At 38.9% G+C, this 20,468-nt stretch overlaps 1 protein-coding gene across 1 annotated transcript in view; it reads left to right on the forward strand.

Moving 5' to 3' along the window:
* The window catches only part of Dnah8 (dynein axonemal heavy chain 8), a 262,037-nt gene that overhangs the window by 30,464 nt on the left and 211,105 nt on the right, over positions 1-20,468 (forward strand). The window contains exons 12-20 of the mRNA XM_087184476.1: positions 2,481-2,678; positions 5,040-5,116; positions 9,533-9,632; positions 10,218-10,337; positions 11,697-11,832; positions 15,197-15,384; positions 16,029-16,109; positions 16,503-16,619; positions 18,379-18,498. Coding sequence (XP_087040602.1) covers positions 2,481-2,678; positions 5,040-5,116; positions 9,533-9,632; positions 10,218-10,337; positions 11,697-11,832; positions 15,197-15,384; positions 16,029-16,109; positions 16,503-16,619; positions 18,379-18,498 — 1,137 coding nt within the window. The remainder of the gene's footprint in view (positions 1-2,480; positions 2,679-5,039; positions 5,117-9,532; positions 9,633-10,217; positions 10,338-11,696; positions 11,833-15,196; positions 15,385-16,028; positions 16,110-16,502; positions 16,620-18,378; positions 18,499-20,468) is intronic.

Raw genomic sequence — 20,468 nt, forward strand, 5'->3', positions numbered from 1 at the left:
ACTGCAAACTCTCATCTCTCTCAAGACCTCAGTTCTCCTCTACCTGTGAAACTTGACCTTATAAAATCTTCTGTTCTTGACCATGATATTAGGCTGAGAGAAGGTGTGAGGTGAAATACCCGTGGTACCTGGCAGGCCCAGTAGTTGTGGGATGTCGGGATGTACAGGCATCTCCTCTTTCTGGGCCAGTATGGTGTACACTTAAACACCGTGTGTGGGGTAACTGCTGGGCAGACATGGCTGGAAACTTCTGCAACTTTCATTAAGACAGGCTGAGGAGGGATGACATTTTTTCAGGGGCTAGAGGGAAGCCCATATGGAGTCAGTCTTTGGGAAGTCTGTAAAGGCATCATTAGGCACATCCTCTGGCCCTTTCAACCTCCCTGGATCCTGGTGGTATTTAGAATCCTACTCATCAGTTGTTGGAAATTGGGGGTTGGAGGACATGACATAGGTTGAAGGATATTTCCTAGACATGTTCAAGAGCCAGTTTTTAAATTTTTAGTCTCCTCATCCAGCCAGGACTGGAAAGCATGGGTGATGAAAGATACCAAATTACTAGTGGTGTCCTTCATGCTTACTTCTGTGGGGCTTTTTTTGAACTGTTTTTTTTAACAGTTTAATTTGGATGTAGTTCCCATATCATGCAATTTACTCACTTAAAGTATACAAGTCAATGGCTTGTACTATTTTCATGAAGTTGTGCAACTATTACAACAATCTAATTTTAGAATATTTTCATTCCCACTAGAGGAAACCCCATACTTACTCTTCTCTATTCTACCTGGTTCTAAGCAACCACTAATCTACTTTCTGTCTCTAATAGGTGCGCCTATTTTGGAAATTTGTAAATGGAATCATATGATACTTGGTCTTTTGGCTTCTTCCATTTAGTGTAATGTTTTCGAAGTTCATCCATGTTACACAGCTCTACATTTTATTGGTGAAAAATCTTCATTGTGTGGTTATACCACGTGTTATTTACCCATCAGCAGATGAACAACCTTTGGGTTGTTCCCTCTTTTTGAGGGGGGTCCTGTTGGACTACTCCTGTGAACTCTTACATAGTTGAAAAGGAGAGCAAGATAGAGAAAAGGTGCCAAGGTGCATAAGCCGGAAAAGGGACTACAAACTGGTTATCTGAACTGAAGGGTCATAGTTGCTGAAGAGAGAGCTGATGAAAAAGCCAAGACTGGGACACACCAGCAGGTCATGGTCATGAGTGACTACCACGACTTGCTGTTGGGTTGCTGCATGTGACATGGGGGTCACCACTGGCTAAGTCTTAAAGAGCAAGAGTGGGACCAACCACTGTCTCATCTCAGCCTCATCCAACCCAGGGACAAAACAGAGGAGGTGTGAATGACAGGAATTTTGTCTTAGTCTCTGGCTTTTGAAGCCAGGTGGTAGAGGAAGGGGTAAAGAGCAGACTCTTAGCTGATTAGAGTAACAGGCAGGCTGAGAATCTTGAGTTCCCCCACTTTCTTTTGCTTTATAAAGCAGGCAAGTGGGGTGTATGCGTTAGAAGCAGACCCAGATAGTTCTTGTGTTTATGCAGAGTGTCTAGAACATGCTGCAAATCCCAGCAGACCTCCAGGTTTGGAGACAGTGGCTCTTGCAAGTGTGAGGAAGTAGTAGAGTGAGAACAACAGTTGCTCTGAAAACAATCCTGGGTTTGACATTTGGCAGGGACTTTATGTGAATTCTGTTGACTGAGTAGAAGGACCATAAGTGTTGTCTTCATGGCGCGTGGTATTTAAAAGTCTTCCTGAGAACAGGTTATTGCCTTTCTGGCCAAGCAAGCCTTTCCTGGAGAACTTTGAGCACTGTTGTTTAAAGTAGGAGTAAAAATGAGAGACTCTTAGAGAAAAGTTAAGGAACTGAGTAGACTGTGGAGTATCCTGTTTTTGGTTTTCTTTTCGGCAAGGTAAATGGTGTTGGAACATTGAGATAGAGATAGCCATTTTTGAAATAAAGACCATGGTAGAGGTTTCCCAGGGTTCTTCATGAGTCAGAAGTGAGTGCTGTCACTTTTCAGGCTTCTGGGGCCTGTCCTTTCTTTGAACACTGGGGTCAAAGGGAGAAGACGGTGGATTTGTGCTGATGTTATTATATACCAGAGCTACAGTGAGGGCCAAAAGGAATGGTAGAGCTTTGAACCCAGAGATCCAGTAAGAAGATTCTCAAAAACAAAAACATGAAGTATTCAGTCAAGTATCCCCTCTCATCACCCAAAAGACAAAAACGATTAACTTCTGCAAAATATTGCAGACTCTCAGAATATTATGGAACATCATCTTTCTTAAATAATCAAACAGTATAGTAGAATGACTGGTAGCAGAGATTTTTCTCCTATTTTATCTCTTCTGGTTGGTTTTAACCAAATGATTTTTTTTAAGTCAGTGATTTATTAAGAGCTTAATCTGGTGAAAAGACTAATATTTCACTTTTTAACATAAAATAGCATTTTGCTCTTTAAGATTACAGAAATGATAACTATCGTGCAAACATATTCAACATTGAGCAATTCTACAATTGAAGGAATAGACATTATGGCAATAAAATTCAAAAATATATACCTGAGTGTTAAGAAAAAGCAATATGACATTCTGGATCCAAGAAGGACAGAATTTGACACAGATTTCTTAGATTTTATGACAGAAATCAACAGTTTAGAGGTAAGTAGTTATATATACTTTTACTTAATAATGGTACTACAGTTCAGCACATTATCATGAATACTCACATACAGCAAATGTTCACATATTTAGTATTTTAAATTCCTGATACAAATAGAAAAATAATATTTGTAAATACTTCTTTAAAAATCCACAGAATATTTTCCATCTTTTTAAAAATGAAAAATGAGCATATCCAATGAAAGATGTCAATGAATAATCAGAAGCCTGGAGGGCTGTTAGAGCTATGGTTCATTTTTAATTTACATTAATAGTAGCATTTGATTTTTATTGTGCCAAGGAGCCACCGTCCTTTTTGCAGTCTAAGAGAGAACTGGTTGTCCTTATTCTTTGTCTGAAGTGTGGAGAGATTTGAGAGCAGTTGAGGAAGATGGATCGCTCTCCCTTTGACCTTCCCTTCGACCTTGAACCTTATGCTTGCATCCTCTTTGTAGCTACAGAGCCCCACTGTGAAGAGGCCTCATGTCTGTGTTTCGTAGATTAAGGTGCACCAGAAAGATGAGGAGGAGCACTCAAAATATCCCAGATGAGACCATAGCATATTTATCACCTTTTGGCATTGTGACCTGAGTCACTCCAGCACTGAAAACCACCTGTAACCTTAGTTTGGCTCTAGGGATGGTCTTTTCTTTGCTGCAGAATTTTCTGGAGACAAAGAGAGAAGAATATATTTTATCCATCTTAGTCTGGGTATATAGCTCACTGCTAGGGCCCTTATTTAGCATATGTGAACCCCTGGGTTTGAACCCCAGCACCGAAAAAGAAATCAGATTTTTGTCTCATTTATTTACATTATAAAACTACATTACTTATGATGGCAATATAAATAATAAAGCTGTAAAAAAAATTCTGCTACTCTTAACAGTAACACTATTTTTGGCATCGATTTTCTTTCAGTGCTTGAAAATTAGATTCTTTGATATTAAGATATATTTTAGTTATTAATTTTAGAATTGAGCTAATTAGGTAGGATGGAGTTTGCTCCCAAAATGCATTTTTTTTTTTTTGGTACTGAGGATCGAACTCCGGACTTTGCCCTTGCAAGGCAGGCAGTGGAACCACTGAGTTAAATCCCTGGCCCTCAAAATGCATTTTTTAAAGCTTCATTGTGGTCCTAGATACCACTTTTAGCTTTCAGTAAATGTAGAGGCCATATTAACCTTTTTTTTTTCTTCGTCCTCTTCCTCCTCCTCCTCCTCTTCTTCTTCTTCTTCTTCTTCCTCCTCCTCCTCCTCCTCCTCTTCTTCTTCTTCTCCTTCTTCCTCTCCTCCTCCTTCTTCTTCTCCTCCTTCTCCTTCTTCTCTTCTTCTTTTTTTTTTTTTTTTGGTACCGGGGATCCAACCTGGGACCTCGCGCTTGTGAGGCAGGCAGCGGCACCACTGAGCTAAGTCCCCGGCCCCATATTAACCTTTTAATAGAAAATTTGCATAAGGTGTCAGCATTTTAATTTTCCTTCCTTTTCCAGTGTTTGATTCATGGGTGTGATACATACGAGTAATCACAGCAATACAATCTGTGTGCAAAACTAATTGGCCAAGTGATTCCGTTTCCTCTTTTGAGCGCCAGGAGTTGGGAGTTCACTGCCAGGGAAAGTGGAGTCTTGCAAGAGCATTTGCTGTTTCTCACTTCTGAGCAATGGCACAGAGGTCTCTGAGAGCGGCAGTGTGAGAAAATGACACCTGCTGAGCCTCACATGATGGTGTCATTGCACTGCTCCACCATCAGAAATTGTGAATGTCCCAAAGAACAATGGGTGGGGAAGGCCCCTCCCTTCTTTCATAAACTCTGTAACTCAGTAATGTCCACTAATGAGCTTCAAATGCAAACAATATATGTAACTATAATTTTTCTATAGAAAAGAAACAGGTGAAATTAATTTTTAATAATATACTTATTCAGGGCTGGGGATTTAGCTCAGTGGTTTCGTTGCCAGCTGCACAAGCGCAAGGACCTGAGTTCGATCCCTGGTACCAAAAAAAAAAATATATATATATATATACACTTACTCAGCCTTGTCTGTTCAGAATACTGTGATTTTAACATGGTGTTAATATTAAAACCATTGATGAGATATTTTGCATTATCTCTTTTGTACTAAGTATTTGGAATTCAGCATGTATTTTATACTTACAAGCATCTCACTCCTAAGTAGTGACATTTCAAGTGCTCAGTAGCCACATGTGGCTTGTGGCCACCATACTGGACAGTGCATTCTGAGGTGCCTAGATGCTAGATGTATTTGAAACTATTTTGATTCTATAGGAGAGTCATTAATTGTTAAATAAAATGAGTCTTTTCTTTAACACCAAAAATTATTTAAATATTAATATTTTATTTTAGGTACAAATACAGGTATTTATGAACAGTACTTTTGGAAAAATCTTATCTTCTCAGCAGGCTCTTCAGCTGCTTCAAAGGTATTTATAATATGTTAAGCAATGAAGTCTCTAGGTGGGATAACTTTAAGTAGATATTCCTTGTTTAATGACCTACTACCTGGTTAATGACTGTTCAGACTTAAGATCTGCCTCTCAGTGTGGAGAGCCAACAGCTCTATAAACATTAAGGTGGACAACTTGGATTTCCTATGAAAGGGTTAAGTGAAATATTGTAGAGCTTGCTGCCCAGCTCTGAGGAAGTTAGGCGTAGGAGAAAGTGATAAGAACAGCACAAGGACACGGAGCTAGGGAAAAGAAAACACGGGACTGTCTCAAGGCCTGGGGAATTTCCAGATGTGCCTTATGTAAGATGTTTTCTATTCTTGAGTGCTATAAAAGACAGCAGTAAAGTCAATAAAGTAGCTCGGATGCTGGGAGCTCCCCCGACTCTGTCTCTTTGTCTTTCTTTTTCTTCATCCTCACTCCCCCATTCAGGTGTTGTTCAGCAAGTGACGGCGGGCTCTGTCATCTCAGACTTAGGACTCGTCTTTTTTTTGTTTGTGTGTGTGTGTGTGTGTGTGTGTGTGTGTGTATAGTTCTGTACATCTTGTTGATAGAGCCCCAATGTCTTTTTTCATACAGAACACCTGTTTAGACAGTACTGTAGTTTTTGCTGATTGTACTGTACAGTACTGTACTTTTATGTTCTGTTATATATATATACAGTACTGCATGTAAGAGTTCTGCAAACGAGGGCAAAATCATCAAGTTGGAGTTTCCTTTGACTGTTTCTCTGTTCTGATTATTGTGATGTACATATTATATACAATTCCTCATTTAGTGACTAATCAGTTTAACAACTTTGTTGCAGGAATGGAACTCAGTCATTAAAGGGGGAATACCTGTAGCCTATAGTATTTTTGGCATATTCAGTAAGCATGTTGTGCAAATAAACACAGCATTGATGAAAAGACAAATGTCTTCAAAATAAGTATTGTTTCTATAATGTCTGATACCGGGGAAAAATAAAACTGTACGGTTTGGCTGTTTTGGTGCAGAAGGGAGTGATTTGGAGCCCGTTCTTATGGAACCCGTTGATCACATATGATACAGACAGAACATCTGGGCCAAAGGGCCTGAAAAAGTTATCAGTGCTCTCTTTTTATTGGGCTCACTTCTCAGGACTATTTGCTTCCATCTGTTTCTCAGATGATAATAAAACTGATTCATTTGGAGTTAAATTCTCAGGTATAAACAAACTCTTCAAAAGTGATGTTATCTTTGAAATTATTTTTGAAACTTTTTGATATGCAGAAATGTCTCATATCATATGGATGCACATATTTTCTCAAGAGATACATATACACTTCTGAACCACAGGAGATGATTGAACAATTAATTATCACTGTCATTTTTAGCTCTGTGATTGTTTTATGTGTTTAATTTTTGTCTTACACTCCTGGCTAGTAAGCTCCTTTACTACATACTTTATATGTCTTTCTCCCCTCCAAGGTATTTATTAGAGGCAGGAAGATCAGTGGCTCCATGAATGCCATTTCACTGTCAAGGATATTTGAGCATTTCTGATGGTTTTTACAGTTGAGCAGGTGCATGGTTCTGTGATACCTTATTAGTAGTATTTTAGTTTCATTGGTCCCTTGCAGTGACCTGCAGAAGCTCCTTCATTAATGAGCCAGAATTGCACACTCAAAACACAGCTTCTAGCGTTATCAACTATGTGATCAGTGTAACCATGAAGAATTCATGGAAACCGCGAAGATACCAGGAAAGGGCATGTGAGGAAATACGGAAATAGACGCTTTATTGATCTGCTAAAGATCATATCTGGATTGCATCTGTTTTGCAGTCATGATTATTGATGAGCACTTTCTATATCATTGCTGTAGTATAAGATATCCTGGGTTTTCTGAGTAATTTTTATTCCTGCCTTCTCTGACCTGTGAGGAATCCATGTTGCCTGAACCCAGCTGATGTGATGATTTGTTGGTGGCTGCTGTATTTTATTTTATTTATGTATTTATTTATTTTTGGTACCAGGGATCGAACTCGGGTCCTTGCGCTTGCGCAGCAGGCAGTGAAACCACTGAGCTAAATCCCTGGCCCTGCTGTATTTTATTTTAAAGGTTATTGGACAGCAGGTGTTCTTCAGAAAACAAGTCATTTTCATCAAACTATTTTGCCAGCAAGTTACAGAGGCCCTTCTGTTTTTTGTTTTGTTTTTTTTTGTTTTGGTACCGGAGATCGGACTCAGGACCTTGTACTTGTAAAGCAGGTGGCGGAACCATTGAGCTAAATCCCCTGCCCTCGTCAAACTATTTTGATAATATGGTGTCTAATACAGGTATTCCTTGTTTAACGACCTGCCTATTTCACAACTGTTCAGACTGACGACCCACTGCTCAGCCTTAGAACCAGTCTTTTTTTTTTGTACAGTTCTGTACATCTTGTTGATAGAACCTCAGTGTCTTCTTTTTGTACAGTACACCTTGTTTATACAGTGCTGTAATTTTTGCTGATTGTATTGTCCAGTACTGTAGTTTTATGTTTTGTTATACATTGCAGTACTGCATGTAAGAGTTATGCAAGTAAAAGCAAAGTCATCAAGTTGGAGTTTCCTTCAACCATGTCTTTGTTGTGTACATTGTAATGTACATAATACAGTATGTACCATTCTTCATTTAGTGACCAATTCAGTTAACGACTTGGTCGCAGGACCAGAACTTGGTTGTTAAATGAGGAGTTTCTGTATGTAAACGTGAAGTTTTATAAAAGATGTCCTCAGAAATCTCTTCTACATAAACCTTACAACTTATAAACATTAACCTTGGGCTGGGGATTTGTGCTTTGCCTGCCAGGCAAGCACAAGGTCCTGAGTTCGATTCCTAGTACCAGGAAAAAAACCATTAGCCTTTCAATTACTACTAAATAGACTGGTAAATTTTTGAAATGTGTTAATTTTTCATTGCATTTTAAAATAGCACAATAAGAAAATGAAATATCTCACATGCCTTCCCACCATTAGCCATGTATTATGCTTTAGGTTAATGTGATAGTTTTCATCGCAAAGAGAACAAATAATGTTTAGTTCTACATATTGAAAAGATTTGCAAAAGTGAGATTAATAAGAACAGTAGAGTCTAAAATTTCCATCTTTCCTCTAGAGGCCTGTTACATCTTTTTTTTCAAATTTTATTTTGGGTCATATACTTACCATATACAACATGATGTTTTAATATACATAGTTAAATGGTTACTAAAATTATCTCTCTATTCCTAACAGCAGTACTTTTCCCAAAGGTCAGGGAATCCAATTATAGGTTCAAGGGGGAGTAGAGGCCATTTTCTATCAGCTCAGAGAGGGCTCCAGACCCACATCAGGGGGCTCTTGGGAACGCCTCCCTGAGACCCAGTGGATCTGGGTTCGAACTTGAATTTGGCATAGTTCTGCATCTCTATGATTGGCTTATGGCTTGAGAGACCATTGTAAGAGTCAAAGCAGATATGAAATGATTCTGATGAGTCACAGTACTACACAGCAGGTACTATTTTCTTGACAACTTCTCTTTTTGTCTCTGTATCCCTCTTTTACCTATATTGGCTGTTGTGAATGAATTTTATTATCAGAATGTTATAGGTCTCATACTTTGCATCATTTCCTCTCTAGGAGGACATGATAATTGGCTGACAGTCATTATTATGACTATGGTTGTTTGGAATTATGTGAGCATTAATATTGGCAGAGTTACATTTAGTGTACTCTTCTCCACCTTTACTTTTAACTTCATACTCATCTTTTTAATCTCAGTTTAAATATCACTGTAACTTCTATCACAGCTTTCCTGTCACTGGGAAAAGAATGCCTGATGTCTACAATTTAAGGAAGGAGAGGGTCAATTTGCTTCATGGTTGCAGAGGGTTCAGTCTATTGTGGGCTAGCTCCGAGGTAGAAACATCATGGCAGAAGGGTGTGGTGGAGCTAAGCTGCTGAGTTCATGGCAAGAAAACAGTGTCAGAGAGGAAGCGGGGCACAGAGCATAGATAGTACCCAAAGAAGACACACCTCCATGACCTGCCTGCACACACCCAACAGTGTGCTTTACTAATTCCTTGGGCGGCTCCCAAATCCATCAAGTTGATAATCCAGTTTAATTGTCACAATCAATTTCTTGTCTCCTCAGACTCGGCTGGGTTCCCCTGTTACATGCATTTCCAGCTTATTTAAATCATTATTTATGTAACTCTTGACTGATACATGCCTTTCCCATAAGATAACCATAGGTTCCTGGAAGGCTTGGCGTCCATCCCTGTGTATCCTAAGCCTGTGCAGGAGGCCTGGGCTGAGTATTTGTCAAATGAATGAACACTTAGCACTCCAGCAATTCTTAAGTATATTTCTCATTTCCTTTTTAGTTATTCAGCTTCAATTACTTTTAGATTTCAGAAGCTGAACATTCCCTGTCTTCAGTTGGAAATCAACCACACAGTTGAGCGAATTCTCCAGTATTATGTGGCTGAACTTGAAGCTACTAAGAAGGTAAGTGTCATGTTTATAGTACATTAGCGCAAAAGCAAAAAAAAATCAGAATCTTTTTGCTATCACTTGTCTTGTGCCAAGCTTTTGAGAGGGGCCCTGTCCCTGATCATGACCTTTGAGGCTCTGCTCCAAATGTGGGAAGGTGCTGACATGGTATGTCACTGCACAGCCAGATCAACACCTCTTTGCTCTTAAGAGCTATCTTTTTATGTCAATATTCATGTGTATATATAGAAAAGCCCAAGTAAGTTAGTATTTTTACATATAGAAATGTAAGTGCTGGAGAATGTGATGACAGATATAATGTAGCTATCAGCTTCCTCTTTTGAATACCTCCTTGAAATTCAGGGTAAGAGCTGAAAAAAAATCATGTGATAGGAAGTAAATATGAAGAGAGAATTAAGTGTCCTATATGATAAACATTGTTCCTGAGCCTCAGGTTATGGTCTCTGATGTGCATTAACATTTATGGACTGCCTCTTGTGTATACAACATACAAATAATGGTAAAACAACTTACAGAAAAATTTTTTTGCCTTCTCTGTTGTACTGAATTCAAGCATTAACACTGTATTTTTAATTACAGCTTTATCATTCTCAAAAAGATGACCCCCCTCTTGCTCGCAATATGCCCCCTATTGCGGGGAAAATCCTGTGGGTGAGACAGCTCTATCACCGCATAAGTGAGCCCATGGACTATTTCTTTGTAAGCTAAAGATTAAATTTATAATATGTGGATTATGGTGGGTTTGCTACAAAATTATATCACAAACACATTTATTCAATTGCAATTCGTTTACTTGGCAAAGAAAATTTGGCCTGTAAATACACTGGAAAGAGACTAAGTCAATTTGTTCATGTTTAACAAATAAGCCAGTTCAGTGACTATGATTATTTCAGTTCAGTTATCTCAGAGTTGGTGCATCTTATAATATTATGTCTTTTAACAACACAAGACACTTAATAAAGTCTTTTAAAAAAGTTGTTTTGAAAACACAACCAAGTACAGGCCTTGCTCTGAAGCTTACTTCTTTGTGTTGATAGGGCGCTGATGTGTATTTAATGAAAATGAAAATGTAGTGAGCGTATCTCTGTACAAAGAACTGAGCCCCAGAAGATTATAACAGAACCTATTCATTCTTTACATCTTTAAGATTATTAGAGTTCTGAAAGACAGAATAGTCCTAGGCCCTGGTGCTGCTTTGAAGCTGCTGTTTTGTCTTTTCTTTGTTTTAGTTTTGTTTTTAAGAGATAGAGAAGCAGAACAGAGTTGGTTCGCTTGACATTGTGCCTTATGCCTGAGTACAGAACAGAATAAGAACAAGATGGTGGTCCCACAAGTAATTTTATCAGTAGGGCATTATTACATGTTAAGTTTGTGTTTGGCTACCATCATTTATTTCATTGTTCTGAACATTTAAAAGACAAAGAAAAATCCCTGGCTTTAGACAAGCGACCAAGGTGAGGACTCAGTTGCGGTAGTGGCATGGTAGAAATTGCCCTGACATGAATGAATTGAAACCTAAATCTTTCATTTTTTTTTTTTGCTTAAATTCTTTTATTGGTACATTTAAGGTATACAATATGTTTTCATTTATCATTGGGTGCTTGTACCTCTGCATGATGTATCTTGGTTCTTTTTTTTCCCCATTACCTGTGCGCCCTTCTAAATCTTTCATTTCTATACAAAGAAAGTTGGTTTTATTTATATAGATTTTTTATGCTGGAACTTAGGCATGGCCCCTGATATTGACAGCTTAAAGACAAGCAATCAATTGTATCTTGTCCCAAAAAGTTGGGTGGGGGTGGCATGGGACACTAGCCTGCTGGGGCCAGCTGTTGGGTTAGCAGCCTCTGAATCCCTTCTTTCCCTTTCCAGTGTTCCATCTCTGGTGTTAGTGTTTCCCTACTCAGATCTGCAGCTTCTGTAGCTTTCCCTATCTCTGTTTTACTTTGAGGCAAAAATCTAAATTGGTAGCATAACCATGTGATGCCATTTTAGAGTCCATGAAAATAGTCTGCAATCTCTTAAAGTACATTTTTCTATTTTTTTCTTAAAAAACAGAAAAACTCAGAAATTTTGTCAAGTTCAGAAGGTAAAGCTGTCATCCGTCAGTATAACAAAATCTCTTATGTGCTGGTGGAATTTGAGGTGGTCTACCACATGGCCTGGGTCAGAGAGATTTCGCAGCTACAGTATGGTGTGTATAAAACTGTGCCTCAGGGCTTACACCGGGGGCTGGTTATATCCCTTTTACATGATCTTAAGCTGGTTTTAAAATTTAGATTTAGGGATGACATAATGGTTTATTTTTTATAGTTGTTAGTATTCTGATTTTATGAGTAAAAATTGTCATGACCCTAAACTATGACTTTTCCCTGGAAAAAAATAGAATTTAAAGTCAAAATATCTCAATAGATATTGCTCCTTAGATTTATGGAGGTTTTTATACTTAGTTTTTATCATATTGTAGTTTCAAATCTCAGCCCAAATGAGGAGAGAATTACAGCTACTCTCTTTTTCTTCCTCCTTCCCTTGTTGTCTTTTCTTTTTTTCCTGTAACTGAATTTAATTTGTTTGGAGCTGCAGTGATTTAGCAGGGATAGGGTTGACTCTCGGGGGTGGGGTTATGTGGGCAGAATTCAGTGTGAGGCGGGGTGGCCTGAGGGAAGGGAGGCCATCACTGCTGGCCTCATCTGGGATGTGGTTTTCCTGTGGACTCCATTGTTGGTCAGTTCAACTTCCTGCTTTGCCCCATTTTACCTTTAATCTGTTAACCATAACCTCAACCATAAGGTCTTAACCGCGGCCTTGGTGGAACTCGTAAGGCATTCGCTGCTGGAATGCTTTCTCCCTCGCAAGCCAGGATCTCCATTTCAGCAGAGCACAGAGCTGCAGGCACAAAAATCTGTGAGCACGAAATCTGTGGGTGGGTTGCCGAGACAGATGCTGGGAGGGGCTGTTTCTCTTTTTGCTTCTTCTTTTTTTTTTTTTTTTTTTTGTACCCAAGATCGAACTCGGGTCCTTGCGCTTGCGCAGCAGGCGGCGAGACCACTGAGCTAAATCCCCGGCCCCTCTTTTTGCTTCTTGATTCCAGAACTAATATATTTTAGCGTGTTGAGAAAGGACAGAGCATTGATTCCCTACCTAACTGCATTTTAGAGGACAGCATCCCAAGCCCTGCAAAGTGTTGTCTCCAACTGGCACCATAGTTACACCTTCAATAAAACAGCGTTTTCAGCTGTTTTGGGGTAGTGTGCTGTAAGTGGCAGCTGTGGACTGTGATGAAAGCCTGCAGCATTCTCAAAGGACCATCAAGATAAGCTTAAAACTCACACTATGGAAAAAGGGAAAAGAATTTTTAACATCAAAAGTACTGTTTTGCGTCTTCAGTGCTATGCAGTTTTCTGCTTTTTATTTTTTTGCCCCGCTGGTTTTTCTGGCATCAGTGCCTTTCCTTTTACCTGCGTATATTCAAAAATAAGCTCAATAGACAGAGATCTATTCCATAAAACCCTCTCCTATTCTTTCTGGCAGAAAAGAATCTCTCCCTTCTCCAGAATCCTCAACACGTTTTATGTGTAGCTCCTCCTCATGACATTTGCTGCTTTATATATTTGCTTTATCTCTCCCACACAATTCGAGGATACTCTGTTTCATCTGCTGTCCTTTAAATAATGATCATAACTAACCCTTATCCTGTGCTTGCTGTATGCCAGGTTTGTCTAAACATTTGATGTATACAAATCTCTAACCCTAGTAAACAACCCTATGAGACATTATCATTGCCCTTGTGTTACAGAGGGGGAAAGTGAGGCACTGAGAGATTAGGTGACTTGCCCAAGTTCGTATACTAGTAAATGGCAGAGCCAGAATTCACATTCAGATAGTTTGGCTCCACAGTCTGTTCTCTTAACTCTTACACCATTTGCTTCTAAAAGGGCGAAGATTGGTGCCAGGCATTGGAGTCTCTCTCAATAGCTTTAAAATGTCCAATAAGTAGATATCAAACAATCATTCATTCATATATGTATCTGGGATTACAGCCATGTGCCACCAAGATTTATCAGACGATCTTGATAAATGACACTTACATCAAGTTTTCTGGAGAATTCATTCCACTTGAGAACACCAGTTGACATCTGTTAGGTCCAGCAGCTCATTGCAGTGGGTTGGTGCCCAGGAGAAGTGGTCACACGTACTTCTAACCATATTTTTGAAAGCTCAGACTCTGGGAAATGAATGGCTATGGAAGGCTTCCTGCTGTCCTGTTGATGTGACTATATGTAACTATATAGGAGCTTGAAATAATAATTGGGAGCCTCCTATCAGCCTCCTTTAGTTGGTTGCTTTACAGTTTCTTTTTTAAAAATTGTAGTAGTTTTTTATTGGTACGAGTTTGTGAAACATGATTATACTAATCTCGGGCAACTGGTACATATACATATTGTATCTTTGGCAACTCACATGGAATGAAAGGCTGTCAGTCCTGAAGCAGACTTCCTGGCTGTTGTTACTGGTCTGACCCCATCATGCTGTTGAACTTTTTGTCTTTTTGACAAGCTCAGTACAATCTTAGGAAGACAGATTTCCTTAAATGAATATTCCAAGTTATTTTGGAATTTTCTGGGGAGGACAGATGTTCTCTAACCTAATTCTAAAAAGATTCCAAATTATTTGGACAAGATTCTTAGTTGAATTTCTCATAGTGCCTGCACCTTTAAGACCTCATTTTATGTAGTGAGAAAAAGCTAACTTCAAAGGAATATTGGGACCAATTTACTTTGCTAGAAATTTGAAGTTGCCTCGTTCTGTGAGGTAATGTGAGGCTGGGAAGAGTTTGTGATCATCATGAAATTCTCATGTGAGTAGTGTTGGTTAAAATAGCATGTAATTTGAGCTAACACATCCAAGTCTATAAATGTTTTATTATTATGCATCTAGAAGTAATTTATGTTAGGATAACAGATAATCTAAGGCTACCCAGCAAGAACTGTTTGGGCATGTATTTTTCAATTCCTAATAAGGAGCTTCTCTGAAAATGCATGTTTGTATGGATGATGTTTGAGTGAATTGTAGTACAAAAAGCTCTCTACATTTTAAGAGTTCACACTGCAATGTTGTTTAACAAATATTTCTTACTGTTACCGAGCCTAATTATCAGAAATTCAAGATAGAGATTTAATTCAGATAAATCTTAGAGAAGCCACTTTGAGATCAGGTGGAAGAGAGTTTGAAATCTATGAGGTGTGTTAACTTTGTAGAACTGTCCATCTTCTGACTCTTCCTCAGTGGTTAAGTGATAATCCATAAAAGTAAGAAGACTATCAGTTCTTCATCAAATTTTATCTCTCTGGAACTGTTTGTGTGGCTTTGTAGACACAGCCTCAAAGATCTAAGTTTTGAGTGCTGACTACGTGACAGATACTGTAGCACCGAGGGCATCCCAAACTATTGTTCCACCCTTCAGAAGTTAGTAGTTCAGTGGAGAAGGCACCCATGTAAACAGCTGGAAGCAGAAAGGAAATCCAGGGCAAGTAATGTCAATAATCATTTATTTGTAGCTTTACAAGCCACACTTTTCGTGCGACATCCGGAAACAGGAAAGTTGCTGGTTAATTTTGATCCCAAAATTTTGGAAATTGTGCGGGAAACTAAGTGCATGATAAAGATGAAGTTGGATGTTCCAGAACAGGCCAAGAGATTGCTGAAATTGGAAAGTAAATTGAAAGCAGACAAGCTGTATTTGCAGGTAAGATAGATGATGTTTTCTGATTATCTTCGAAGGAGTTTTTTTCTTTTTTCTGATGCAAGAAAAATATATCCCTGCAGGTGTGCTGACGCTGAGGGAAAATTTGTTACCATGTTGATTCTTGATAGAATTAAAATACTGACTTGCGAACAAAAGATTGGAGAGGGAAAGTAGAAATAGAAAAGATTATCAGACATCAGACTTTTCTTGGTAATGAGTGATGAAATAGTAGCTTTTAAAAGTTCATAATTAAAATTTTATAGATTAAGTACATTAAGTTTTATAGTTATTTAATTTGAGGATACTGATAAGATATAAATTAAGAAAGTGGGATGTCCATAAAATGATAGGAGTAGAAATGATTCTTTCACATTGCAGGGTGAAATGGAGCATTATTTCAATTCAGTTTAAATGAGCAGCCCCTATGATGGCTAGACTGGGGAAACAGGTGTAATGAGACCTTCCTAGTGTGAATCAGAATGTGGCTATTGCTTGAAAGTAAATGAAAGTAAAATATGCCATTTTGACTTTTTTTTTTTTTTTTTTTTTTGGTACTGGGGATCAAACTCGGGTCCTTGCACTTGTGCAGCAGGCAGTGAAGCCACTAAGCTAAATCCCTGACTCTCCATTTTGACTTTTTACAGGGTCTTCTGCAGTATTACGGTGATTTATGTCAGGAAGTGCCTTCTGTGTTTGTCAATCTGATGACCCCTAAAATGAAACAGGTTAGTGATGCTGGAGGTTTCTATTGATTTCCCTGCTATTTTAAATTAGATTCTAGTTCTATAGATTGTGAATCTTGGGTCCTCCATTTTGACCTAGACCTTTGTCTTCCTAGTTCAACTTTATAGCTCTGGTTTTTTCCTGCAGAATGATTCTTGTCTGGTTGCCTTTGAAAAAACAACTAAATCCAAATCATAAACACTTTCTAAAAATACATGACTGCTTCCTAGGCAGCCAAAGATAAGATGATTTGAAACAAAATGTCATCTTTATTAAGGATAATGATAGGAAACTGTAATTAAAGAAATATATTTGCAGGAAAGAAAAGAAAGTCTTTTCTATAAATGCAAATGCTCTTGTTATAATGGAAGCTGTTATCTTTTCCCTTTTTCTAGGTGGAGGCGGTATTAAGGCAGGGGCTCACGATATTAACATGGTCATCTTTAACTCTAGAAAGCTTCTTTCAAGAAGTTCAGTCAGTTTTGGGCATGTTCAGTCAACTTCTCAAGAAGGTAGAATCAATCAGTTTTTAAAAGTTGTATACATTAATACCGAGGTTATAAGCAATAGTTTGATTATACTTAGAAGCTCTTTAAAGGGCATGACTTTTAACTAAAAGAACATTTGTTAAGTTAAAACATAATGTTTTATGTTTCTTTTACTGATTTGGAGCCTTTTCATCTACTTTGTCTTGTTGTGACCCCTGAATTATCTTGCTTTTAATGAGGGTTCAACTTGGCATTATGGTTTAGAACATGAGATAATCGTAGACTATAAACGATGACAGAGTGATGTACCTAAATATTAATAGCAATGCATCTAATATCAGCTAGAGGAAGCATTAGTCTTTTATTTATTTATTTTTTTGGTACCGGGGATTGAACTCAGGCCCTTCTGCTTACGGGACAGGTGGTGGAACCACTGAGCTAAATCCCCAGCCCCGAGGAAACATTGGTCTTAACTGGAGTCTGTCTGTTGATTTTTGACATGCTTGCTACCTAGACCAGGTATCTTTTCAGATGTGCTAGTTTGTTGTATAGTAGCACTCAGAGGCTTTGGATCTGGATTAACCTAGGTAGGATTCTGTGCTTTTTATTAGCTGTGTGTTTTTCCCTAGATTATTTTATTCCTCTGAGCCTTGGTGTCTTTAGCTATAATGCTAGGGTATTTATGCCTCATTTGCTGAAATAAGCATCAAAAGAGATAACGTGTATGAGATTATGGCACCCACTGATGCTAAAGAAAACTTCAGTTCCATGTCAAGCTTTCTCTCAGCAGATGTGCTCCTAAAAGTGGACCGTGTTTCCCCGAAAATACCGAATAGTTTCTCTGGTGTGAGAAACTGAAAGTGTAAATAAGGACTAAATGTATAATAGGTCATGTGAAATAGGAAGAAAAGGGGCAAAGGGGAAGGAAGTGGGAGGGCTAAGGGAAAGGATAGAAGGGAATGGGATTAATATGAGAAAATGGAAAAATAGGAACAAAATCTTTGTAAATAGGGAGGAATGGAGGGGTTGAAGGGAGGGCTGGGCAAAGGTGAAAAACAAGAACCAAGAGAGACTATGTAAAGGTGCAAATTTCCAATGATGAATGTCATTATATTGTACACCTAAAATGTACCAATGATTAGAATGAATAATGGATAATGCCAAATAGGAAGAAAAGGTCCAAAGGGGTAGGGGTAGTGGGAGGTGCAGGGGAAAGGAAAGAAGGGAAAGGAAAAAATGATGAGAAATGGAAAAAATGGAAATAAAGTCTTTGTAAATAGGGAAGGGTGGAGGGCGTGAAGGGAGGGCTAGGAATGGGGAAAAAATAAGAACCAAGATGCATTATATAAAGGTACAATTCCCAATGAGAAATGTAATTGTGTTGTATACCTACAATGTACCAATAAAAGAATTTAATACAAAAAAAAAAAAAAGACCTAATTAGAGATCAAAAATGCCAGTCCCGGTCAGCCTCTCCTTGCCTTACCTGCCATTACAGAGTGGCCACTGAGCAAGGGAATAGTGAGGTATAATCTTCTGCATGACCCTGGCTGTCACCATGGTAATGGCCAATTTATTAATTATAGCTGAAGTTTATTTTCTGGTTAAGTCTTATTTTCGAGGAAACACAGAATTTTCGCCAAATTATGCTTGACTTAGGATGTCCAGATTTAGTTCTCTAAATTAGTTTATGACTTAAGCATATTTTGGGTAAAAAGTTAGCACTAATGGGGAAAAGAGGTTTTTTCAAAGAATTCTTTTACATTGGCTTTCTTGTGAACAGGTCAGTGACTTATGTGAAATGAGTATTGATACTGTGTTAAAGGAGATAGCCAACACTGTGTTGATTTCCTTGCCTGAAAGTGGTGCTGCCAGAGTAGAAGATATGTTGACCCTCAATGAGGTATGCATTTATTTATTACAATCACAAAAATACTGAGGCATACACTTAAAATGTGAACTGACTATCTAAAAGTAGACGCCTGGGCTGGTAGCATTTTTTTTCTTATTAGGTTGTTTTTTTTTTTGGTACCGGGGATGGAACTCAGGACCTTGCACTTGTGAGGCAGGCGGCAGAACCACTGAGCTAAATCCCTGGCCCTTACTAGGTTTCTTGATATCCTCAGTTCCAAAGACTTACAAGGCTCCAGTGGCTCAAGGCCTCCATTGTACCCTCGATGCTATTTTCCTAATGTTTTCAACCCAGTGCTGGAATTTCCTGGAGCTCCGTTAGTGGTTTCTGGCTGTTCTTCCCCTGTGCATGCTCCTGGAGCCCAGTCGTTTTTCTCATGGTTTTAACTACAGCATATTTCCCCTTTAAGTCTCCCAGGAACCTGGTGATCATCACCTTTTCTCACCTCCTACGTCCAGCCAGTCTTCAGGCTTAGCCAGCTCTTGCCTCTTAGTGAGATTTTGCTTAAATTCTCTCTTCTTTTCTATCCCTACTACTCATTGCTTAAATCAGGCCCTTAAAGCTGCTTTTGAGGTTAGTGATTTCCATCGGGATCTAACAGCCCCATCATATCCAGCCACATTGCCCCATATCTGACTGTGAAACCCTTAGATAGTGAGTCCTTTAAACCCTTAGATAGCGAGTCCTTTTCAGGGTGTCACCTTATATTGAAATTGTCTGGATACTGATTTCTCCTCCATTGACTTACATGCACAAAGCCAGGAACTCTGTCTAATCATCTTTGGGGCCCAGCACATAACACACTCTCTCAAAAGTACCCAAGTTGTGTCTTGAACTGAACTATTTTTTTTTCTTTTCTCCTTGCCTTGTGCTTCCACTGCACCTACCCTGTGGGTTGGGTCACCTTGCTGGAGTCCTTTCTGAAACTGCAGAGGATGGCTTCATTCCCAGGGGAGCAGTCTGGCCCATGGGAAACCAGTGCATCTGCTCCTCTTTCTGTAGAAGCATAGCATCCTCCCTCCAGGGCACTCCTTCTTGCCTGCAGGGTTAGGGGAGCTACCAGCCTCCTGCCTCAGGACTTAGGCGTGGGTTAACCCCTCCATCCTCAAATTCTAGAGGGCACCAGTTACCATCTCTAAGCAGTTCTTTTTAAATTTCTACCTTATTGCCACCAAATCTCTACCAAAAAGCAAGCTTCCCCTCTCTGACCTCAAAGTGGGCAATGGGCTGACAGTTGCTTCTCCTGCTACCGTTTAAGAATGGTCTGTTTCATAATGCATAGAACCTTTATTCTGCATGTTTGCAGTACATAATGCTTGCACTCCTTGTGTGGAGATGGTACATGTACATAACACATCTTCATTCCTTTTTCACTCCCTATCCCTCCTCTCCCTCCCATTTCCCTCCTGCTCTTTTTTTTTTTTTTTTTGGTACCGGGGATCGAACTTGGGTCCTTGCACTTGCAAGGCAGGCAGCATCCCTCCTGCTCTTGATCCTCTTCCTAATTGAGAAAGATCTGTCTCCCTACTGCCTATTGTTTTTCTTTTATTTTGCTCTTTAGGATGTTAAAATCATGTATGCTCAGCTTTGGAGCCTTAGCTCCAACCAAGGCAATACTGAATAACCAATTTTGATATTCCATTCTTGGTGTATTCAAAGTTAGAATAATTATACAGTGGTACCTCGGTTCAAGAACTTAATTTGTTTTACCATTTTGGGGAAGATGGCCACATTTGTGTTTATGTGGGGAAGGTGGCTTTGTTTGTGTTTGTCACTGGATGTGGAGTTTGTGAATGGAAGCAAAATTTTGTGGAGTGTTTTTGTTTGAGAACCAAACTGTTTGCATACAGAAGCTTTCATGAATGGAAGTTTTACTGTATCATCCTGGTTGTTGGTTGATTTTATAATTATTGAGAAAGTTTTCATCCTTATAGTCTATTTTGTTAGCTACTAATGTAGGT

The sequence above is a fragment of the Heterocephalus glaber genome, unplaced genomic scaffold (genome assembly GCF_053883595.1).
Source record: "Heterocephalus glaber isolate CG9 unplaced genomic scaffold, H.glaber_assembly_v1.0 deba00001497, whole genome shotgun sequence".
In the NCBI taxonomy this organism is placed as follows: Eukaryota; Metazoa; Chordata; class Mammalia; order Rodentia; family Bathyergidae; genus Heterocephalus; species Heterocephalus glaber.